Source organism: Thalassophryne amazonica, chromosome 20 (assembly GCF_902500255.1).
Source record: "Thalassophryne amazonica chromosome 20, fThaAma1.1, whole genome shotgun sequence".
Lineage (NCBI taxonomy): Eukaryota > Metazoa > Chordata > Actinopteri > Batrachoidiformes > Batrachoididae > Thalassophryne > Thalassophryne amazonica.
The window spans coordinates 20,108,270-20,132,790 of record NC_047122.1 but is presented as its reverse complement, the minus strand read 5'-3'; the positions used below and the strand labels follow the sequence as shown (position 1 = coordinate 20,132,790).

Here is a 24,521-nt window from a genome sequence, read left to right as displayed (position 1 = left end):
CAGACAACATTTGAAAACAGTTTAATTAATAAACCGATTACTCATCACTAGTTTACTCAACCACACTTTGACTGATTTAGCCACGAGATAAAAGAGATGAATCAGAATACCAGATTATCTAGATTATCAGAATTTTATTGAAATTCAGAATGAAACACCAGTGCTAACTTCATATTTATTGAAATGTAAAAAATAACACAATGATGCAACAGATCAGTGTTTCCACTGTTCCGACTGAAATGCCTGTTGATGTGTGTAACAACACACCAGCAGTGCGGATGCAAAGACGTAACAGTGTTTGTACTCATAATACTGACAAACGCAGACTGTTAAAGGTCAAAGGTTAATCCTTTGAGTGAAAGGTGTGGATGGCGTGTTCAGTGGTGGCTCTGGTAGTTTCGGATCTTGCGACTTAGATTCCGAGCCAGGCGGTCGACGGCGCTGCTGATGTGGCCCAGCTCCTTCCGGGACGTCAGGCCCTCGATGTTCCCGCTGTACCACAGCACCCAGCCGCCCAGCGAGAAGAGAACCAACAGAGCGCCTGCACAGAGACGCCAGTCAATGTGACGCCACAGCAACTGCAAGCACGCACAACCACAATAAAACGCACAACTTTACTATAAACACTGTGTAAATGCACTACACCTGTGCATGGGCGCAATTTGGTGGGGGATAGGGGGGACATGTCCCCCCTACCTTTTCAACCAGGGGGGACAGGATATGGTATGTCCCCCCACCTTCTGACATATATGTGTGTACTTGAAACATGCTATGCCAGTCTTATGTGCAAACCATGTCAGAATAGTATCTTTGTTTCTGCAAGTTTGTATTTTTAGCAGCATTGACTTGTTTACAACACCTGTTTCTTGTTTGTCACATTCGGAATTTTCTGGGACTGCATTTGCCCAGATTTGAAACCAAAAATAGTTGCCTCTAGGGACTCATGTCTACACATAAGTATCAATGGACCATATGCTAATTTACTAAATTTTGAAAGTTAGAAAAGGAAATCAGAAAAGCTATCTGGGACCTCAGAAAGCCCATCTGCAATTATTGCTTGATCTCCAAAATCAGTCTATGCAAGCGAAATTATGTTCAGTATGTATGCTGTCATTAGTGCCACTTTGAAAATTAAATTCATGATAACTATTTTATCCTAAACTTATGATCTGTTGTTTTTTTCAAACTTATACAAAAACAAATCTTGAGAAAAAAATACAGTATACGATAGTTAATAATTATTAAGAGCCTGTTATTTCATATTTATGAATACATTTTACCACATTGCAGTTGTTTTTTTAATGAAAACTCAACCTATCATTCTTTTTGAGTTCTACACGTGGTGATACCTTATTTACACCAGGATGTTAATAAAATCAATGCTGGCTATTCTCAGAATAAAGTACTTATATCCACAGTTTTAAATTGTATAAGTCAAATGGTGTCCACTTTATGGTCTTCTCAAAACATTAAAATTACTGTTCTGGATGCTCAGAATGCATCTGAGCTTATCTAGAAACCGGGCCTCGCACTAGTTCTAAATTGCACCCTTGCACCTGTGTAGGTTTCTATTATGCAACAGAAGACTGGTAGCAAATATCCCCCACTACTTATAAGTTATGAATTATTAAAAGTGAGGCACTGTGCAGCCTTTCAATACTGTAAGATTTCAGAGGAACATTTCCTTCATGTTATTTTGCAGTTAGTTTGTGGTTTGTCATGTAGCTGCAGTAACCATCAAAGGTCATGATTCTGAAAAATGTGAACTCAAAGAGCTTCATCAACTTCATGTGACAGTAAATACACAATAAAGTGAAAGGCATCAGAAGGCTGATGCTTATCCGGTGCAATGTGCACAACACAGTATAAATGTACAAGTAACTTTAACTGTGGTTTTGACTGTATGACTTCATCATACCACTTCTGTGACTTCATTATGAATTCATTCAAACCAATCACATATGTTTTGCTGATCAATATCTGCTTCAGATCATCTATGGAGGCTTGTCGGTTGTTAAGATATACAAAAAGGTGTTTTTTTTGGGACCATGTTTTCCTTTATCTTTGACCAAACTAGTCCAAAATCAAATGGCCTCTAAATACAGTGGCTTACAAAAGTATTCAGCCCTTTGGCATTTTATGCATTTTAATTTGTTTACAGCATTTCAAATACAAAAAGTAAATCAGGCTTCTCAATATAAAAATTTCAAAAATTATCTTCCTTAGACTCAAACTGAAAGTAAATCTCTACAACTTCATATAAATTAATTAAAAATATAACAGCCAAGATGATGAGTTCCATAAGTAATCAGCCCCTTTGGTATAATACCTGTAAATAATCAGTTTGCCAGTTTTCTTCAGACAAGTCAGGGGATGGATACATGAACATTTCCAAGTCACTGAATGTGTCTTGACCTTTATTTACATCAGTAAGGTAGAAATACAGTCATTATGGCACTCTATGGTAAATCTGTGTGGAGTAGACAGTTCTCAAAAACTGAGTGTGCAAGAAGGAGAAGAGTGAGGAAAGCCACCAAGACAGCCAGACAACCCACAAGAAGTTACAGGCTTCTGTGGCTGTGATTGAAGAAATTGTGCACAGTGCATGTTTTGCATTTTGTATCCCCAGTTATACATCTTCATGATGAAGTGGTATAGAGGAGGATTTTATTAAAAAGAAGACCAGAAAGTTCAGCTAATATTTGCCAGAAGGTACTTCTGAGATGCAAGCCTAGATTTGATGTTTTGGTGAAAGAAAATCCTCCTCTGTGCTACTTCATCATGAAGCTGTATAACTGGGGGTACAAAATGCAAAACATGCACTGTGCACAGTTTCTCCAATCACAGCCACAGAAGCCTGTAACTTCTTCTGGGTTGTCTGGGTGTCTTGGTGGCTTTCCTCACTCTTCTCCTTCTTGCACAGTCACTCATTTTTTGATAACTGTCTACATACAGATTTACGATAGAGTACCATACTGATTGTATTTCTTCATAACTGATGTAAATAAAGTTCAAGACACATTCAGTGACTTGGAAATGTTCATGTATCCATCCCCTGACTTGTCTGAAGAAAACTGACAAACTGATTATTTACAGGTATTACACCAAAGGGGCTGATTACTTATGCAACCCATCATCTTGGCTTTTATATTTTCAATTAATTTATATCAAGTTATAGAGATTTACTTTCAGTTTGAGTCTAAGTAAGATCATTTTAGAAATTTTTATATTGAGAAGTCTGATTGACTTTTTGTATGTGAAATGCCATAAACAAATTCAAATGCGTGAAATACCAAGGGGCTGAATACTTTCACAAGCCACTGTACCTATCCAAGCAATATCCTCACCAAGGTTGATCCCTTTAAGCTTCTTGGTTGTTGAAATATACAAAAATAAAATAAAATAAATAAGTAAATAAAAATAACTTTTAAAAAGGGTCTTTTCAGGCCACATCTTCATTGAACTTTAACCAACTTTTAACCAAACTACTCTAGAATCGAACTACTCCTAGATATCTATCCCAGCAATATTCCCACAACATTTAAAAGAAATCTGTCCAGCTGTTGTTGAGTTATCTTGTCCACAGACAAAAAACACACACAAGTGAAAACAATACCTTGCTGTCACCACTTCAGCACTGCGCAGCACAAAAATCTATTTTATTTCATTATACTCATCAGCTGTACAGCTGCAGGGGAAGAATTTTCTTAAAAATGTGAAATTTCAACTGCAGTTTTCCAGAAGGCACATTGGAGACTCAAGCCCAGACTTGTTCTGTTTTCTTCTATGATGCAAATCTCTCTCTGTTCCACCTCCAAGCTGTGTAACCAACAAAAATCTCACTGCCGATAGTCGTCTAGGTGTCTTGGTGGCTTCCCTCGCTCGTCTCCTTCTTGCACTCAGTTTTTGATAGCTGCCTCCTCTAGTCAGATTTACCATACAGTACAATACTGCTTGTATTTCTTAATGATTGTTGGAAATGACATCCAAGAAAATGTTCATGTGTCCATCCCCTGACTGTTTGAAAGAAAACTGACTGTAAAAGTAATGATTTGTATGAACAATAATCACAGTTAATTTGTCCAATTACTTTTGGCCCCTGAAAATAGAGGGGCTGTGCATTAAAAAATGACTGAATTCCAAAGTGATATTTTTATTAAGCCCTTAAGTCAAAGCTAACTGTCAACACCACAGGAAAATCCTGATCCTGTTACAGGCAACATTACAGAAACGTCATTACTGTCCAAATACTTATGGACCAGACTACATTCCAGAATACTGACAACAAGTTGATGTTTTGATGCTTTAAACATACCAGTATAGACCAGTAAGTCTCCAAAATCTTGTCCTCTGACCTCCAAAGGGGCAAAGACTCCCACCAACAGGGCGGCTCCACCCAGTAAGTCCATCAGCACGGCGAAAACCAGAGCCAGTTTGCAGTGGGACAGTCCATCACACAGAGCCATACTGCTTAAAAAATAAAAATTAACAACATTTCAGCATCAGAGTCAAACTGGGACATAAACAAACTAAAGTAGTGACCAACAGGTTATAGGCTTGTCTAACTATACCGTAATTAAATGATTAAAATGTACATGGTATAAATCACTCAAGTTATTCTTGATAACACAATTCATATTTACAGAAAAGATATATTATATATTGGTTTAAAAAGGTTAAAAAATTATATATGCTTCACGGTGTCGTAGTGGTTAGCATAGTCGACTCATGGCAGGAAGGACCCAGGTTCGATTCCCACCGGGTCCTTTCTGCGTGGAGTTTGTATGTTCTCCCCGTGTCTGTGTGGGTTCTCTACAGGTGTTCCGGCTTCCTCCCACTTCCAAAGACATGCAGGTTCGATGAACTGGTGACTAACTGGCTCGTAGGTGCGCATGAGCGTGTGAATGTGTTTGTCTCTGTGGGCCGGTGTCGCCGCCCGAGTGGTCCCCCTAAAAATCGCTCCGCCTGATGATGCGGTTCACAGATTATCACCTCATTTCTGCTTCAAACTGCACTCCAGTCATCATCTATGTCAGCAACAGATATCTGAAGCTTTAGTATAACAATCATTTCCACATAAATTCAACATTATTTCATCATAAAGGGCGACGGAAGTGATCAGAGCGCCGCAGCTAAACGAGCTGCTAGCCGATGCATTCACTGCATCGGACATTTCAAAACGTCACGGAATTTCGCCTTGTTTCTGCTTAAAACGGACTCGTTTCTGCTTAAAACTGACTTTAGAATGATTTAAGAGGTTTTACCTTCATCATCTGGTGGTTAATAATCCCATGAATCCATTTGATCGCTTTGTGTGAAGAGACTCCATCTCAGATGTGCTGCTGTGGTCCGAAATAATGCATGCGCAGAAGCAAAAGGCGGACCAATTTTTAGGGGCAGACCGTTCGGTCTGCGACATCGGCCTTGCTAGACTGCCGACTTTCAGGATGAACTCCGCCTCTCACACACTGTCAACTAATCAGTGAATTATTTCAACAGCAGGAAAGAGATCATTTCTTTCAGTGTCACAGTGTGTAAAAGGTTCAGCGTATCTCATCCTGTCAAAAAGGTATTCATGTTCTGTGTACTTGCAAATCAGGACAGAGAAATTTCTCCCACTGTTCATTTTTCTGGAAGTGCACTGCACATTCCTGGTATCAGATTGGGGCTCAAAACCCGACATCTCCACTGCTTCACAACCCTGCAATTTACTGTTAGTATTTTATTATTTTATCATGATAGAATTAATTTATTACTGGGTTCAGGTTACAGGTTTTCTGACAATATATAAAAAATTGGAAATTTGAACAATAATTCCACTTCTGGATCATGGCTTTGTACACTTCTGGACGTCTTACACTGAAGCAGAATTCTGATATGGTCCAGGTCAATTCCAGAATATTTCTTATTTGTATACTGCAACTTATACAGTATTTGTTCATTATCAATAACTCTTAATTTTGATCACATTATGGCAATGTTTCAATTTTAAAATGACTTAAAACTATAAAACACAAGAAAAAAAGAACAACAACAAATAATAATAATAATAATCCAGAATAATCATATTTGACCAGAACCACAAAGTCACTAATGCACTAATGAAGTATTCAAGTAACTGTCTCACTTTTCAAACATTACAATCATTTTAACATATAGATATGAAATATTATACTTGTATTTTTTTTTATTTAAAATATAAAAAAATAAATGGGCTAATTACACTCCTGTCTATATTTGATAGCATACCACTTTTAGAATATATACCAACAGATAATTTAATTTTCATGTAAAATAGCATTAACTAATTAATTATCGGGTCATGATACAGGGCATGATACATAAACAGACATGTGATAAGCTATGCATATATGTATATCATAATACAATTTAATATAATATACATCACACAGTGAAAGCCACCTCTCTGAGATCTTGTGAGATTTTGCGGGATTTGAAACCTCAGTTGGGTGAAGTGATTGCCGGCTACGGACAGTGTTGCTTTCCATAGTGGTTTAATGGCTATGAAGTCTCGGCCTAATTAATATCATCACTCAGTCACTAGGGTGGCCTCAGCTGTGGTTTCCTGACATTGTCTCTCTCTCTCTCTCTATATATATATATATATATATATATTCAACCCCTGGCAAAAATTATGGAATAACCGGCCTCGGAGGATTTTCATTCAGTTGTTTAATTTTGTAGAAAAAAAGCAGATCACAGACATGACACAAAACTACAATCATTTCAAATGGCAATTTTCAGGCTTTAAGAAACACTATAAGAAATCAGGAAAAAAAAATTGTGCCAGTCAGTAACGGTTACTTTTTAGACCAAGCAGAGGGAAAAAACAAAATATGGAATCACTCAATTCTGAGGAAAAAATTATGGAATCATGAAAAACAAAAGAACACTCCAACACATCACTAGTATTTTGTTGCACCACCTCTGGCTTTTATAACAGCTTGCAGTCTCTGAGGCACGGACTTAATGAGTGACAAACAGTACTCTTCATCAATCTGGCTCCAACTTTCTCTGATTGCTGTTGCCAGATCAGCTTTGCAGGTTGGAGCCTTGTCATGGACCATTTTCTTCAAATTCCACCAAAGATTCTCAACTGGATTAAGATCCGGACTATTTGCAGGCCATGACATTGACCCTATGTGTCTTTTGCAAGGAATGTTTTCACAGTTTTTGCTCTATGGCAAGATGCATTATCATCTTGAAAAATGATTTCATCATCCCCAAACATCCTTTCAATTGATGGGATAAGAAAAGTGTCCAAAATATCAACGTAAACTTGTGCATTTATTGATGATTGAATGACAGCCATCTCCCCAGTGCCTTTACCTGACATGCAGCCCCATATCATCAATGACTGTGGAAATTTACATGTTCTCTTCAGGCAGTCATCTTTATAAATCTCATTGGAAACGGTACCAAACAAAAGTTCCAGCATCATCACCTTGCCCAATGCAGATTCGAGATTCATCACTGAATATGACTTTCATCCAGTCATCCACAGTCCACGATTGCTTTTCCTTAGCCCATTGTAACCTTGTTTTTCTGTTTAGGTGTTAATGATGGCTTTCGTTTAGCTTTTCTGTATGTAAATCCCATTTCCTTTAGGCGGTTTCTTACAGTTCGGTCACAGATGTTGACTCCAGTTTCCTCCCATTCGTTCCTCATTTGTTTTGTTGTGCATTTTCGATTTTTGAGACATATTGCTTTAAGTTTTCTGTCTTGACGCTTTGATGTCTTCCTTGGTCTACCAGTATGTTTGCCTTTAACAACTTTCCCATGTTGTTTGTATTTGGTCCAGAGTTTAGACACAACTGACTGTGAACAACCAACATCTTTTGCAACACTGCGTGATGATTTACCCTCTTTTAAGAGTTTGATAATCCTCTCCTTTGTTTCAATTGACATCTCTCGTGTTGGAGCCATGATTCATGTCAGTCCACTTGGTGCAACAGCTCTCCAAGGTGTGATCACTCCTTTTTAGATGAAGACCAATGAGCAGATCTGATATGATGCAGGTGTTAGTTTTGGGGATGAAAATTTACAGGGTGATTCCATAATTTATTCCTCAGAATTGAGTGAGTCCATATTTTTTTCCCTCTGCTTGGTCTAAAAAAGTAACCCTTACTGACTGCCACAATTATTTTTCCTGATTTCTTATAGTGTTTCTTAAAGCCAGAATGTTGCCATTTGAAATGACCTTAGTTTTGTGTCATGTCTGTGATCTGACGGGGACTAGAAGGAAAGAGCATATTTCACCCATATTGGCCTCTCTTCATTGGCTTCCTGTTAATTCTAGAATAGAATTTAAAATTCTTCTTCTTACTTATAAGGTTTTGAATAATCAGGTCCCATCTTATCTTAGGGACCTCTTAGTACCATATCACCCCAATAGAGCGCTTCACTCAGACTGCAGGCTTACTTGTAGTTCCTAGGGTTTTTAAGAGTAGAATGGGAGGCAGAGCCTTCAGCTTTCAGGCTCCTCTCCTCTGGAACCAGCTCCCAATTCGGATCAGGGAGACAGACACCCTCTCTACTTTTAAGATTAGGCTTAAAACTTTCCTTTTTGCTAAAGCTTATAGTTAGGGCTGGATCAGGTGACCCTGAACCATCCCTTAGTTATGCTGCTATAGACTTAGACTGCTGGGGGGTTCCCATGATGCACTGAGTGTTTCTTTCTCTTTTTGCTCTGTATGCACCACTCTGCATTTAATCATTAGTGATTGATCTCTGCTCTCTTCCACAGCATGTCTTTTTCCTGATTCTCTCACCTCAGCCCCAACCAGTCCCAGCAGAAGACTGCCCCTCCCTGAGCCTGGTTCTGCTGGAGGTTTCTTCCTGTTTCATTCCCCTGCTCTCCAGACAATATCACCACCTCTCCAGGCTAGACTCAACTTGCTTTCTACTCTCACTACAAATCACAATGTCAACTGCAGACATCATAGTCCATGGAGACTCCTGTCTGATCTCATCTGTCAACCTGTCCATCACCATTGCGAACAAGAAAGGACTCAGAGCTGATCCTTGGTGTAATCCCACCTCCACCTTGAATGAGTCTGTTATTCCTACTGCGCATCTCACCGCTGTCCCACTATCCTTGTACACGTCCTGTACTACCCTCACATACTTCTCTGCCACTCCAGACTTCCTCTTACAATACCACAACTCTTCTCTTGGCACCCTTCTCTTGGTCATAAGCTTTCTCTAAATCCACAAACACACAATGTAATTCTTTCTGGCCTTCTCTATACTTCTCCATCAGTACTTTCAGAGCAAACACTACATCTGTAGTGCTCTTTCTTTGCATGAAACTGTTGCTGCTCACAGATCTTCGCCTGTTTTCTAAGCCTAACTTCTACTACTCTTTACCATAACTTTATGCTGTGGCTGATCAACTTTATGCCTCTGTAGTTACTGCAGCTCTGCACATCACCCTTGTTCTTAAAAATAGGAACCAGCACACTTTGTCTCCATTCCTCAGGCATCCTCTCACTTTTCAAGATTTTATTAAACAATCTGGTTAAACTCCACTGCCATCTTTCCTAGACATTTCCATGCTTCCACTGGAATGTCATCTGGACCAACTGCCTTTCCACTCTTCATAGCTGCCCTCACTTCATCTTTATTAATCTCTTGTACTTCCTGATTGCCTCTCACCACATCATCCAGCCTTTTCCCTCCCTCAAAATATTCCCTCCTCCTTCTCAACACACACTCCTCACTTGTCAGCACATTGCCATCTGCATCTTTAACCACTCTAACCTGCTGCACATCCTTTCTAGCTTTGTCCTGTTGCCTGGCCAATTGGCCAACTCTGTTTTTTTTTTTTTTATTAAGTCATTGTTTTGTCTATAAAATATTACAAAGTTGTAAAATTAAGAGATTGAGATTTCCCAGAATGTGTAGTTATTTAGTCACATTAATGTTATTTATGCAAACCTCCAAATATTACACTTATGGCAAGACTAAAAATAAATACATACATTTTTAAGTGATAGAAATTGTTACCTTTCTGTTATTGCTAAATATTTGTTTGGTTGTTTGTTGATCAGCAAATTTATTAATTGAATAATCTGAACAATCATGAAGGCCCAACTGCAACTGCAAAAACAATTACCTGGTAAAATTATGAAATTTAATTTAACAATCTTCATTTATATCACTAGTTCTGTGTTTGTCACTCACGTGTTGGTGCGGTTTGTGCCGCTCATTCTTTTACTCCGTCTCCGTGGAGTCTAGATTTCAATACTTCCGCATTTACCTGCCCAGAAAAAAAAACACCTTCGCTGTTGTCGTTTTGTTACAGGTCACGTGTTTCCGGTCTAGCGTGGCGCTCCCACGGAAGTTTGTGCGCGTGACAGCTACAGCTGTAAGCCCTTCTTTTTGTTTTCAAAATTGACCTTCCGAAGTCTTTAGAAAATATTAAGGTGTTAAAAAATACAAAGGCTACTAAATTATTGTGGTTATCTGATTATTTTAATGCAGTTTCTTGGGTATGTTTCTAATTTTTCTTTGTTGTTGTTGTTGTCGTCGCTTTTAATTCATTATTATTATTATTATTATTATTATTATTATTATTTATTATTATTATTATTATTATTTTAAATTTGCTTACCCCGTCTTGTAACTGTTTATAGTTCAATAAAAGTCACAAACTATTCCGCTGTATTGCGTTTGCCTTCCGCCCTCTGGTGGTGAACCTTGTGTAATACACATGAATGAACTATATGCAGGGTTTTGATTCACAAACCCATTAAAATATTTTGGTTCCGAGTGAAAGGTTGAAGCCAAAACAATCTAAAAATATTCCCAAGTTTAAAAAAAATATGAGAATTCAATGTTTCTTTGTAGACTGGGGTGTACCGAATATTCCAGTATCCCAAGCTTTGCTGTTTGTTTGTTTATTTCTTTCATTATAGCAGATGTTTACATTTTTACACCTCCAGACTTCCCCAGGTCACCATAGGTTTAACATCATGAACTGAGGGTAATTCCCTGTGGTAAAGTAAACACATCACTGACATTTTCACTTTCAGAAGATTCACTATTACAGGTCAGAATTAGGATCAAAGGTTGGGACTCAGAATCAAAGGTCAACAATTCAGTGATTTGGATCAATGGTCAGGATAAGGATTACAAACCAGATATAAGAATCAAAAGTGGATCAAAACATAATCAAAGTTTATCACTTAGGAAATAAATGATCAGTACTGAGGATCAAAGGTCATTAATCTGGATCAAAGATCAATCATAAGGTTCAAAAGTGATCAGCGATTACTAATTATAAAAGGGATCAGTATCAAAGTTCAGGGACCAACATCAAAGTTTAGGGATCAGAATCAAAGTTCAGAGATCAGTGTCAAAGTTCAAGAATCTATACATCAAAGTTCAGGGATTTGGCATTAAAGTTTGCAGAGTGGCATAAAAGCTCAGGGATTGATGTCAAACTTCAGAGATTGACATCAAAGTTCAGGATTCAGCATCAAAGTTCAGGACTCACCATCAAAATTCAGGAATCAGTGTAAAAAATGATCAATGAACATGATCACCACTTCAGGGATCAGCTTCAAAGTCCAGAGATCAGTTTCAAAGTTCAGGGATCAACATCAAATTTCAGAAATTGGCATCAAAATTTGGGAATCCGCATCAAAGTTCGGGAATCCACATTAAAGATCAGAAATTGGTATCAAAATTCAGGAATCAACATCAAAATTTAGGGATCAGCATGAAAGTTCAGAGATTGGCATCAAAGTTCAGGAATCAGCTTCAAAGTTTAGAAATCAGCATCAAATTTCAGATACTGAAAAATTTTCCTCGATATTTGGTGTAGTGACACTTGTGGCCAACAAAGGGCTCCAAACATCCTGCTGAAATATGAAATATTTTATATATAAAAATATTTTATATTTTATAGTAATAACAAATACTATAAACACTATTATTATTATTGTTATGATTATGATTATGATGATGATGATGATGATGATTATTAAGGGAAGTCTGGGATCCCCTGCTGGAGCTGTTTGCCCCGGCGACCCGAACCCGGAACAGCGGTTGAAGATGAGTGAGTGTGTAAATTACTTGTGCAAACTACTATATGAATGCTTTGGCATGTGATGATATTAATGTAAAATGTAATGATGCCATAATAAAGTTGTTAAATTGTAGTTGTAGGGTTTTCTGCACACAGACATAACTGGTTCTTTCTGAAGATGATCTTAAATGTAACCTTTTATTTTGGCTTCTCTCCTGTTTCTTTTGTCAGACAGGGTGATCTCTCCTTTCGCTACAAACTTCCAATTTCCACTCACACGCTTCCTGACAAATCTGCTTTCCACTGAAGGTTTTATTTTTATTTGCACATTTATTTCCAAACATCGCAAAGTGTACACATCACATCACATCAGTGTACCATGGCCTATGCAAAAATTTATGATAACCATCCCAGCTGTAGGGTTCAATGAAGAGAGCTCAAAATGTAAAAATGCTTCAGTCATGTTGAAAACTTCACCACATTATTTGTCTGATGATATTGATTCCAAAAGGGTATAGTTTGGACTATCTATGACTGAATGTTATGGAGTTATGGGGTAAAAACAACAAAAATGGTAAGAAAGGTCAGTTTCAGTTTGTATAGGGGTCAGAAGTTAAAGTTACTCCAATTTCAGTAAAAAAAAAAAAAAAATGATGCAAGTTTTTGATTGAAATAAAAGGATTAATAAATAAAATTGACTGTGTTGACTGTTTGGTCTCCAAACTAAAGGTCAAACAAGGTCAACGTCCATTGGATTCTATAACATGTGACATATGTTCCCTGTAACATGATAACTAAGCATGACACATGGTGCAAACTATTCCTTTTTAGAACCCTATTAACCCAAACAATAATTTTCATAATTTTTTACTGAAATTGGAGCAACTTTAACTTTTGACCCTTGTACAAACTGAAAATGACCTTTGTCACCATTTTTGCAGTTTTTACCTCATAACTCTAGAACATTCAGTCATAGATAGTCCAAACTATACCTTTTTGGAATCATTATGATCTGACAAATAATGTGGTATAGTTTTTAACAAGACTGGAGAATTTTTACATTTTGACCTCTGTGTAATTCTTCATTGACCCCTACCTGGCTATACCTACCACCCTTGGATGGTTATCATACATTTTTGTGTAGGCCATGATACACTGAGGCTGGATTCCAAGTGTTGTTTCGTCACCTTACGACGTAGTACCAAAAACCTGCTTGGCCCATGGACTAACTGGGATGATGCAGATTAGAGGTGGGCGGATCGATCCTAATATCGATAATATCGATACCAACGCTGGTATTGATATTGAACGATCCTCGTGTTAAAAAGATCGATACTCAAGCTTTTTTCTCTTCCACACACACTGACTACTGTGCACACAGATTCATCAAAGTCTACTCTCTGTCTGTAAGAGCAGCGCTGCACTGTGTCACACAACACAAAGCAGCGCACCCTTGTATTGTGGTTTGTCAGCTCTCTACCTCAGGAGATTTTGTTTTAAGTTGTGTTGAGTGATTTTTTTTTTTAAGCAAAAATGTTGATTATGATAATAAAATATGTTGTTGTCACGTACAATGTTTGGCGAAATTCTATCCTAGGTCTTTTAGATCCTTTGGATCTATGAAGCTTCCATGTAAAAAAGTATTATCAGTGATATTGGGCCTGTATTTACTTGGGATCAATACCAAAATTCCCGGTATCGCCCACCTCTAATGCAGATGAAATGTCTCATCCAAGGACACAGTCTGACTGGTTGTTTTAGGATCTGGCACAGCGGTTAAAGTTTTAAAGAAAGTTGGAACAACAGCTTCAAATGTTAAAATAGGCTCATTCTTATCATCATAATTATTATTATTATCATTATTATCATCATCATCATCATTGTGCGCGGCGCAGTGCGCATGCGCGGCGCAGGAGCCCGCGTGCTGGCGCTGCACCTGCGCAGGTCTCTTTAATAATCAGGTAACTGATGTTGTAACGTGCGGCAGCAGCTGGCGCTCGTTTCACGATGAATGAGTGAAGTGTGACCGGACACACACGCGGAGTGAAGCGTTTTTTTCTTTGATGATGAATCCTGCAGGAAGCAGAGACGATGTGAAGCCTCCAGGTAACCGCAAAGCACCACGTGATGCAAACTGCAAACCGTTTAACTCACCTGTTGCACCTTTCACCTGACACACGCCACTTTGGGGCCTTAAACGTTTGTTTTACGTGCTTTTTTTTGGACGCGGCGAGCTTCTCACGGACGTTTAAACTTAAATTCATTTTATGCCTTAATTTTTTTAGTAGCAGTTTTAAAAAACAGGTTCCTAGCTTACTACAGCTTATTAACCTGATTATTTTATACCTTAATAACATGTTTGTTTTTTTTAGGCTCATGTGTATGTCGGTGGACGAACAGAACTTTCTGTGCATTTTTTTCAGTCTCAAATGAACATTGACATTAATGTTAAAATGTGTAACTGCCAAAAACCTGAATGAATGAGGGGGGGATAATGTAAAAGTTATGAAACGCTTCTAAATATCGTATAATATACAACAAAATGCTAAGAATTAAAGACAGCAATTTTTTTTGAGGGAATGAACAAAACTAATTGACAATAACGTGGTGATTTATTTATTCATTGATTATTATCCTGTTTGTGGAATCATGCATTTAATTGGAAATCTGGATCAGTTTTTTGTTTATTTAAAAAATGTGTTATTTAATAAAATCTGCAACATTTCTTTTTCTGCAGACTCTGCTCTCCTTTTGCAAAAAAAAAGGAAAAATAACAACAAACCACATTCATAAAGAAAGGTGCTTAATTGAGCTATGTATTATTTCATGATTAATCAACCAATCGCATAACAAATTAACATTTAATAAATGTCTAACCTTTTTTTTTTTTTAAAGCAATACAAATATTCCATTTATAACTTAGAGAAACAAGTAAATTATCTTATTTAAAAATTTTGATCCAAAGTTTGATCTTTTTCCCTGTTGAAAGCAAATATACAGCTATAATTAGTTAAGTGTGTTAAGTTATATTTGCTGTTAAGTCATTTTTTTATTACTGTTCTTTCTTTTTTCAAAACATTGTATTTTTTTAAGCATTAAAATATTTACTTTTTTGCTGAAAACCATTTTTGCTAGTTAATAGTGGTAATATAGTCGGCCTAGTAGTCATATTAATTTACAGCACACCTTGCACACTGTTGTTAACTGAAGCATACTCAACTTCTAGCAAGCCCAGATGGCAGAAAACATTCCAAAACCGCTGCAATTCAGTCCAAATCTAATGTTTCTCATATATTTTGTAAATGTCAGTGAGAAATAAACACTTCTAAATCTAAAAACACTGTTATTGTAACCAGATAACATATCTGAAGTGATTTACAAGACACCCTATGAAGATGTAGCGTGCATGCCCATCAAGCGACAAAACCAAGCTGCTCGTCTCCATCGTTTGGATCTAATCGTGGCATAAATCCTGTTGACTTCTTCTACACCCTGGACACACAAAGCAGAGTTTTAACCATCTAAAATCAGTACTTGTTGCAAATATCTGCAGCTGACTGTTTTCTGATGATTTGTGTGTCAGAGCACCACATGCAGAATTCTCCTGCAGCAGGAGGAGGAGGAGGAGGAGGAAGAGGGCTGTACATGGATGCCTATGATGCCTCCTTCCCAGTGGAGGAGAACGTAGAGCGACCGCCCTCCTGTCACCTGGACCATGGCCAGCAGATGATGGACGGTATGCCAACCTCTTCTACGTGTCAGGAGGCTGCAGCAGAACATGTTGTGTTTGCGGATACTTGTAAATCTGACAATTCAGTCAGTTACATGCAGCCGACTTGGCTTCTTGTTTGAATTTGCACTTTCTCATAAAAGCAAAATGTGGAACTAAAATGAGGTTCCTATATATTTGTAATCGATTTTATTTATTGCATCATTGGTTATGAAACCACATAATTAACAGAAAATTATAGCGCAGAGTGTCAGCTTTAATTTGGGGATAATTACGACCTCGTAAGGTGAATTCTGCATGAACTACAGCATGTTTTGTATGTGGACCTCCATTTTTTTCAGGGACCAAAAGTAAGTGGACAAACTTTCTTTCTTGTCTACATGCAGGTTCACCTTCATCTTTTATTTAAATGACAAGTCAGCAGACAGAAGAGGCGGAGCTTGTTTTTAAGTGTGACATACTTATTACAGTTGAGTGAGAACAAACATGAAGAAGTGTTTTAGTACAGAGCAAGTTGGTAAATCTTCCAACAACAGGCTGTCTTCAAAAACTGCGTTACAGTGCACTGATGGTGCCGCACATAAGAGAATATTTAGAGTGCAGTCTTGCAAATGGTGATACAAGCATCAAATTCAGCACAAATACTCTTTAGATGTTACTCTTTTGGAAAAAAATGATTGGCCATTTGAATTTTCAATAGGCAGCCAGGTAGGGTTCAATTGAATAATTACATAGGTCTCAAAATTAAAAGATGCTCCAATCATATTGAAAACTACACCACATTATTTGTCTGATCACAGAGATTCCAAAAAGGTATAGTTTGGACAGTCTGTCACTGACTGTTATGGAGTTATGGGGTTAAAAAAGCAAGAATGGTGACAAAGGTCAGTTTCAATTTATACAGGGGTCAAAAGTTAAAGTTGCTCCAATTTTAGTAAAATGTGATGCAAATTATTAGTTGAGTTAAGAGGGTTTTTTAAAAAGGAATAGTTTGAGACATGTGTCATGCTTAGTTATCATGTTACATGGTAGCATATGTCACATGTCATACACTCAACAAAAATATATAAACGCAACACTTTTGGTTTTGCTCCCATTTTGTATGAGATGAACTCAAAGATCTAAAACTTTTTCCACATACACAATATCACCATTTCCCTCAAATATTGTTCACAAACCAGTCTAAATCTGTGATAGTGAGCACTTCTCCTTTGCTGAGATAATCCATCCCACCTCACAGGTGTGCCATATCAAGATGCTGATTAGACACCATGATTAGTGCACAGGTGTGCCTTAGACTGCCCACAATAAAAGGCCACTCTGAAAGGTGCAGTTTTGTTTTATTGGGGGGATACCAGTCAGTATAGTTCGCATAGAGTTCATCAGGTTGTCAATTGTGGCCTGTGGAATGTTGGTCCACTCCTCTTCAATGGCTGTGCGAAGTTGCTGGATATTGGCAGGAACTGGTACACGCTGTCGTATACGCCGGTCCAGAGCATCCCAAACATGCTCAATGGGTGACGTGTCTGGTGAGTATGCCGGCCATGCAAGAACTGAGACATTTTCAGCTTCCAAGAATTGTGTACAGATCCTTGCAACATGGGGCCGTGCATTATCCTGCTGCAACATGAGGTGATGTTCTTGGATGTATGGCACAACAATGGGCTTCAGGATCTCGTCACGGTATCTCTGTGCATTCAAAATGCCATCAATAAAATGCACCTGTGTTCTTCATCCATAACAGATGCCTGCCCATACCATAACCCCACCGCCACCATGGGCCACTCGATCCACAACATTGACATCAGAAAACCATTCACCCACACGACGCCACACACGCTGTCTGCCATCTGCCCTGGACAGTGTGAACCGGGATTCATCCGTGAAGAGAGCACCTCTCCAACGTGCCAAACGCCAGCGAATGTGAGCATTTGAACACTCAAGTCGGTTACGACGACAAACTGGAGTCAGGTCGAGACATTGTTGAGGACGACGAGCATGCAGATGAGCTTCCCTGAGACAGTTTCTGACAGTTTGTGCAGAAATTCTTTGGTTATGCAAACCGATTGTTTCAGCAGCTGTCCGAGTGGCTGGTCTCAGACGATCTTGGAGGTGAACATGCTGGATGTGGAGGTCCTGGGCTGGTGTGGTTACACGTGGTCTGCGGTTGTGAGGCTGGTTGGATGTACTGCCAAATTCTCTGAAACGCCTTTGGAGACGGCTTATGGTAGAGAAATGAACATTCAATACACGAGCAACAGCTCTGGTTGACATTCCTGCTGTCAGCATGCCAATTGCACGCTCCCTCAAATCTTGCGACATCTGTGGCATTGTGCTGTGTGATAAAACTGCACCTTTCAGAGTGGCCTTTTATTGTGGGCAGTCTAAGGCACACCTGTGCACTAATCATGGTGTCTAATCAGCATCTTGGTATGGCACACCTGTGCACTAATCATGGTGTCTAATCAGCATCTTGGTATGGCACACCTGTGAGGTGGGATGGATTATCTCAGCAAAGGAGAAGTGCTCACTATCACAGATTTAGACTGGTTTGTGAACAATATTTGAGGGAAATGGTGATATTGTGTATGTGGAAAAAGTTTTAGATCTTTGAGTTCATCTCATACAAAATGGGAGCAAAACCAAAAGTGTTGCGTTTATATTTTTGTTGAGTGTAGAATCCAATGGATGTTGACCTTTTTTTGACCTTTACTTTGCAGCCCAAGCATTTAGCACTGACAAAACTATTCCATTTATTAATCCTATTAGCTCCACCAATAATTTGCATCACTTTTTACCAAAATTGGAGCAACTTTAACTTTTGACCCCTGTACAAACTGAAACTGACCCCTGTCACCATTTTTGCTGTTTTTACCCCATAACTCCATAACATTCAGTCACAGATAGTCCAAACTATACCTTTTTGGAATCTTTATGAACAGACAAGTAATGTGGTGAAGTTTTCAATTTGATTAGAGCATTTTTATATTTTGTTCCCTGTGTAATTCTTCAATTGACCCCTACCTGGCCGTCTATTGAAAATTCAAGTGGCCAGTTGTTTTATTGTTTTGTTTTGTTTTTGTTTTTTGTTTGTTTTTTCAAAAGAGTAATGTCTAAGCAGTATTTGTGCTGAATTTGATGCATGTATCACCATTTGAAGGATTGTTTCAGTTATCTGCTGCACTATGAGGAGAGAGTGTGCATATAACTACTGTGATTTTTGCTTTTTGGATGACCTGGTTGACAGAGTGGCTGTAAATGTTTCCTTCACTCTTGTCTCAGGCTTCATTTCCTTCTCTCCTTCTCTGTCTCCTTACCTGTCCTGTTCTTTGTTCTCGTCTCCACTTCACCCCTCATTTCTTTCATCTCATGTCTCCTGTCCCACGTCCTCTTCTTATATCACCTGCTCTCCTCCTGTCTCCTCAGTTCCTTGAATCTTTCCTTTACCCCTTCCTACTCTCCCTTCCTACTTTCCTTACCTCTCCTGTATTCTTTTCATCTGCTGTGCATCCTCTTCTTTTGCTTCTCATCCTCTCCATGTCTCAGCTAATCTTTTCCACCGTACTCTCCTCACCTGTTTCTTTCTCCTTGTCTGCTTATGTCCTTTCTTTCATTGTCCTTCCTCTCTTCCTTTCTTCTTCTGCCTCTTCTTGTTTTTTATGTCCTTTGATCCTTCCTTCATCCTAACATCTTTCTGTGTTCCTTTTTTCTTTGATCACCCTTTCTCCTCCCTGCTCCTCTCAGCTCTGTCCTCTCCTGTCTCCTTCCATCAGCTTCTTTGTTCTTTTCCTTTAATGTCCCCTCTCCTTTCCTCTCATCCTTTTATCTCTGTTTCTCACCTCTTTTCTCTTGTTATCTCATCCTTTCCTTTCTTGTCCATTTTTTTTCTCTCCAGCTGTTCTCCTTTTTTGTATTTTGCTTTTACACTACCTTCAGCTCTTTGCCTCATTGTGGTCTTATTTGTTCTTTAACCCTCTGCTCCTCCTGCTGCTCCTCCTTCGTCACTGACCAGATGTTGCGGTGCAGGAGCTTCCTCACTCACAGTACAGCCCGTTCATCCTGGTTTCGAACCTGCGGGCTCACCTGTACGTTGCTCTGGAGAAGAATACGTGGCTGCAGAAGCGAATCGAGGAGCTGGAGGAGGAACGGAACTTCTTGCGCTGTCAGCTGGACCGTTTCATCATCAGCATGAGGAGTCAGGACGGTGAGTCATCAAACGTGATACCCAGATGGTTGTAATGACAGCATTCATAATGTTGCTGTTAGTGGTTTCGCCTGTGTCCTGAAGCTGGGACCATTATGTTTGTGGTGAATCTTGGCTTTTAAAAAGTTCCGTGATGGTAGCATCTGACTCTTGTTGCTGTGTGTGGTGACAGACTGGTGTGGGGACCCCCACCGTGGCATGAAGTCACAGCCTCCCAGCTCTCCGTCCCCACCCTCCCCGATGACCACCAGATCTGGAATGACTCTGAAGTGGCTGCAGGCTCCGGCACCTCGCACCTGCCACAGTGCTGCCGTCCCCGGTGAGCGAGCAGTAACACCCGAATGATTTAGTGGGAAGGTCCTGGATTCAGGTTCACACCCAGCCAAGAAACCAGTTTCTAGGCTTTCCTTTCTATGGTGCATCCAAAAAGTATTCACAGCGCTGCACTTCTTCCACATTTTTTTATGTTACAGCCTTATTCCAAAATAGATCAATTTTTCCCACCTCCAGTACCCCATAATGACAATGGGAAAAAAGTTTTTAGATTTTTATCCACATTTTACGTTACAGCCTTATTCCAAATTGAAAGGCACGCATATTGTTGCATTCCATGTTTGAGAATGTTGATGTGAGTGATGTAATCACTCAGTTTCCAAGCTATTTTTAATACTTCAGCCCTACATATTCCAAACAAGCGTCATTGCATTAACATTGAAACCTCTGAGGTGACATTGTACAAACTTTTACAAGAACAGATCCATTTTGCAGGCTGGTTTTTAACAGCATATTGACTTTTCCAACTCTAAGTTCCATTAAGCTCCTGTATTTTTCAAAATATAAAGTGCATCTGCGGGAAAAAATGCATTTGTGTTTGAAACATATTATTCATGAATTCAAGAAAAAAATTAATAAAACACTGGAAAGAATGTTCAGTCACACACAAACTTAAAGAAACATGGGTTGAATATCTTTAACGTTGTGTATTTCCACTGTACTGAAAATGTACCAAATCTTGTTTTTTGTCCATTTGGTTTTGTGGTTGTGTGTGTCATTATACCTCCCTTTTTAACCTATTTACTTATTTGTTTATTTAGTTATTCTTTATTTATTTATTTTTATTTTTGTAATTATTTTAGTTTTTTTTTCCTTAACTTGTGGGACCTCCCAAACTACTTTATTAAAAATAATAATAATAATAATAAAAAAAACCTCAATCTGGTGAAAAATGGTAGCTTGGCATTTAGAGTAGAGATGAGACGACTTGCCAACTACAACTAGCTAACGTCCGACTATTCGACTAGTTTTTATTAGTCAACTAGTCAAAAGCCATTTATTAAGATTCCTTTAACCCTTAATAGAATAGACCTGCTGGAGCTGCCACTGCTCGCTTCACTCAGTGAAGAAAGTGTGTGAACCTAGTCAACTCAAACGGGTCGTCTATGCCTAGTAAATGAATGCAGGTATTGTCTTCATGCTAATGCTGTTTTTTTGTATTTGTGGTTTTGTGCTTATATTTGTTAAAATAAATGTCATATTTGAGTTTCACCATCAAGATTCAAAATTGGCTGAATTCATCCATCCATCCATTTTGTTCCGCTTTATCCGGAGTCGGGTCGCGGGGGTAGCAGCTCAAGCAAAGCCGCCCAGACCTCCCGATCTCCACACACCTCCTTCGGCTCCTCCGGGGGAACCCCAGGGCGTTCCCAAGCCAGCCGAGAGATATAGTCCCTTCAGCGTGTCCTGGGTCTTCCCCGGGGCCTCCCCCCAATGGGACGTGCCCGGAACACCTCTCCAGCGAGGCGTCCAGGGGGCATCCGGAAAAGATGCCCGAGCCACCTCCGCTGGCTCCTTTCAACGTGGAGGAGCAGCGGCTCGACTCCGAGCTCCTCCCGAGTGATCGAACTCCTCACCCTATCTCTAAGGGAGCGCCCAGCCACCCTGTGGAGGAAACTCATCTCGGCCGCTTGTACTCGCGATCTCATTCTTTCGGTCATGAGCCAAATCTCATGACCATAGGTGAGGATCGGAACGTAAATAGATCGGTAAATCGAGAGCTTTGCCCCCCTACTCAGCTCTCTCTTCACCACGACAGTCCGATACAGCGACCGCATCACTGCAGATGCTGCACCGAATTTGGCTGAATTCATTCAGTCAAATTTAGCCACAGACTAGTCGATGAGTAATGGTACCCCACTAGTCAACTAATGACTTTCATTAGTCATCCCAACCTTAATTTAGAGCACATTGGTCACATGAACCCACAAAAAGTCACTGTGCCACCAGTCTTTCAGTCCACCTGTTCCATGACCTCTGACAGGATAAAGTTAACGAGTGATCACTTATTTCAACTGTAGTGTTTCATTTTTTTTTAAATACGGTGTTTGCAGTCAAACAGGAGTTTCATCTTGAAGAAGATAAATATTACACAGAGGAGGAGTTTGTGGAGGAAGAGCAGGAGGAGGAAGACGAGGACTTGGGTCTGGAGAAGGGATCGAAGAAGAGGGCCCGAGGACAAACCAACGGAGACGCGAGGATGAAGATGAGGAGGATCTTCAGGATCACTCACGGGAGGGAGCGGCAGAGAGGCAAGTATTCGAACCCATGTCTGTTAATCCAGCAGGTATTTAACCGAGAACCTTAAAATAAGGTCTGATCCGATGGACCTTTAGGTGACCTTTATGGACCTTGCGTCTTTCTTCTCTGCTGAAGCACTTTTCTTGAGATAAATTAGTACGTCAACATGCCAACGGTTGCCTGATCTCACACTGTGGTTATTCCTGCTGCTCCATCCCCAGTTAAAGACCCAGATGGGGTGCTTATTCGTTATAAGAAGATCCTGACCACCTACCAGCGGGTGAGGAGCATGTCCCGGGCCTTTCAAATCCACGGAGTAGATAGAAATACCATGGCTTCCACCTCCCCCATCGCTGAGCTGATCCTGGTGGCTCCTGAGAAGGTTGGTGAGGCTACAAATCCACTTCTTTTCAGTCTTAGTTTACCTCTCCGTAAATATATGTTGCTATGTTGAGTGGATGTGCCAGACTCAAATTTCCTTCTTCTCCTTCATCATCTTCATTATTTGTATTGATGTCCTGTTTGGAGGTCTTTGAGAAATATTGCAGCGGAGATGAAAGTTTGTCTGTGCACATTTTCCATCACTCAAATGTGAGTTTAGTGTTGTGACGCTCTTCTAGGTGGCAGAGGTCGGGGAGTTTGAGGCATCAAAGGAGAAACTTTTGGATTACGCCCGGCGCTGCTACAAAACCATGGACGACCAGACGCACGCCAAAGTCCAGAGCTTGAAGAAAACCCATAAACTGCTGCCGATCTCCTACAGGTTCCGAAACTGAGTCAAAAGCTTTTTGTTCATGCTGTGATATACAGTTTTTTTTTTTTAAACTAAAAGACTAGCTTGAATAAATGTTAATTTTTTTGCTAATATGCTGCTATTTTTGGAGACTATTTTACTGTGAAACTCTCAGTAAATATCTGATGTATTTTGTTGTGCAGCTGTTACATTTGGCAGTTTTGATTTAGGTTTTTTTTATGTTGTAATAGTGATGCTAGAGATTCAGTTTGCTCCACATTATCAACAGTTTGTTAGATTGGATTAAAAAAGGCAGTATGGTGACAGTGGAACTGCAGCACTTTAATGAGTGCAACTATTAAAATTAGCAAATTAAATATGCAAAGACTTCAATTTCTGGGAAAAAAAAAAATAGATGTATTTGCAGATGTCATCAATGTTTAAACTGTTTGTTCACCTGCAGTTTTTCTTGTGAGAAATTATGTTCTCGTTGTTTGAGGATGGGGAAAAAATCCTGCATATTTTGTATAATTAAAATGGCATTTGATTGTGTATCTTGTTCTTAAATTATAATTTTTTATGTGTTGCATGAACACAGTGACGTTGCCATATTGACCCTGAAGCTATTTCATTTCTCAATCTTCAGGTTGTTTTGAGTGTTGGTCATTTAATTGGTATTAAATGTCAGATCTTCACATTATTTGTACAAATCATGAAATATTTAGTAGTTTTTAACAGCCAATCAGTGAAAAATTATTATTGGTTTAAATGAATATGACCAGCATGATGTGGTTTAACTCAAACTTGGTCATTAATTTAAATCAGTAATGATTTTTGTAAGCTGTTTAAAGTGGCTTAAAGCCCATTTAATATCAGTTACTTCAGGTACAATAAATCAAGGTGACAATTTTATTTGCAGTACATCCAGAAAGTATTCACTTTTTCCACATTTTATGTAACAGTCTTAAAGTAAATCCCCCCCCCCCCCCCCAAAAAAAAAATTGACTCACAATACCCCATAATGACAACAGGAAAAATGATTTTTTGAAAATTTTCCAAATTTATTAAAAATAAACTAAAATCACATGTACATAAGTATTCACACCCTTTGCTCAATACTTTGTTGATGCAGCTTTGGCAGCAATTACAGCCTCAAGTCCTCTTGAATATGATGCCACAAGCTTGGTGCACCTGTTGTTGGGAAAGTGTAGTGACACGGACCCAC

General features: G+C 39.1%; 2 protein-coding genes across 3 annotated transcripts; one reads left to right on the top strand and one right to left on the bottom strand.

Moving 5' to 3' along the window:
- Nucleotides 1–117: 117 nt before the first annotated feature.
- On the bottom strand, nucleotides 118–10,302 carry tmem238a (transmembrane protein 238a). Of its 2 annotated transcripts, none has more exons than XM_034161319.1 (3): nucleotides 10,207–10,302; nucleotides 4,316–4,467; nucleotides 118–541 (listed from the first exon to the last, which is right to left on the bottom strand). In XM_034161319.1, the coding sequence occupies exons 1-3, from the start codon at nucleotides 10,230–10,232 to the stop codon at nucleotides 378–380; spliced, it is 342 nt and encodes a 113-aa protein (XP_034017210.1). In that variant the 5' UTR covers nucleotides 10,233–10,302; the 3' UTR covers nucleotides 118–377. The 2 variants fall into 2 exon arrangements, with proteins under 2 accessions (XP_034017210.1, XP_034017209.1); XM_034161318.1 differs by having other exon boundaries at nucleotides 4,316–4,470; nucleotides 10,207–10,276.
- A 3,819-nt stretch (nucleotides 10,303–14,121) lies between these two features.
- Nucleotides 14,122–23,358, top strand: LOC117501456 (coiled-coil domain-containing protein 106-like). The gene is made up of 7 exons (XM_034160357.1): nucleotides 14,122–14,161; nucleotides 15,639–15,791; nucleotides 19,798–19,989; nucleotides 20,162–20,308; nucleotides 22,377–22,574; nucleotides 22,785–22,945; nucleotides 23,184–23,358. Exons 1-7 carry the CDS (start codon nucleotides 14,122–14,124, stop codon nucleotides 23,337–23,339), a joined length of 1,047 nt encoding a protein of 348 aa, XP_034016248.1. The 3' UTR covers nucleotides 23,340–23,358.
- The last annotated feature ends 1,163 nt before the right edge of the window (nucleotides 23,359–24,521 follow it).

Excerpts from the sequence above, each read along its gene's own strand:
- tmem238a (XM_034161318.1), bottom strand. The coding sequence starts at position 10,232 with ATGAGCGGCACAAACCGCACCAACAC. Across the intron at positions 4,471-10,206 it reads GGCACAAACCGCACCAACAC|CAGTATGGCTCTGTGTGATG; the intron begins GTGAGTGACAAA and ends TTATTTTTTAAG. Across the intron at positions 542-4,315 it reads AGACTTACTGGTCTATACTG|GCGCTCTGTTGGTTCTCTTC; the intron begins GTATGTTTAAAG and ends GTCTCTGTGCAG.
- LOC117501456 (XM_034160357.1), top strand. The coding sequence starts at position 14,122 with ATGAATCCTGCAGGAAGCAGAGACGATGTGAAGCCTCCAG. Across the intron at positions 15,792-19,797 it reads TGGCCAGCAGATGATGGACG|ATGTTGCGGTGCAGGAGCTT; the intron begins GTATGCCAACCT and ends GTCACTGACCAG. Across the intron at positions 20,309-22,376 it reads CCACAGTGCTGCCGTCCCCG|TCAAACAGGAGTTTCATCTT; the intron begins GTGAGCGAGCAG and ends CGGTGTTTGCAG.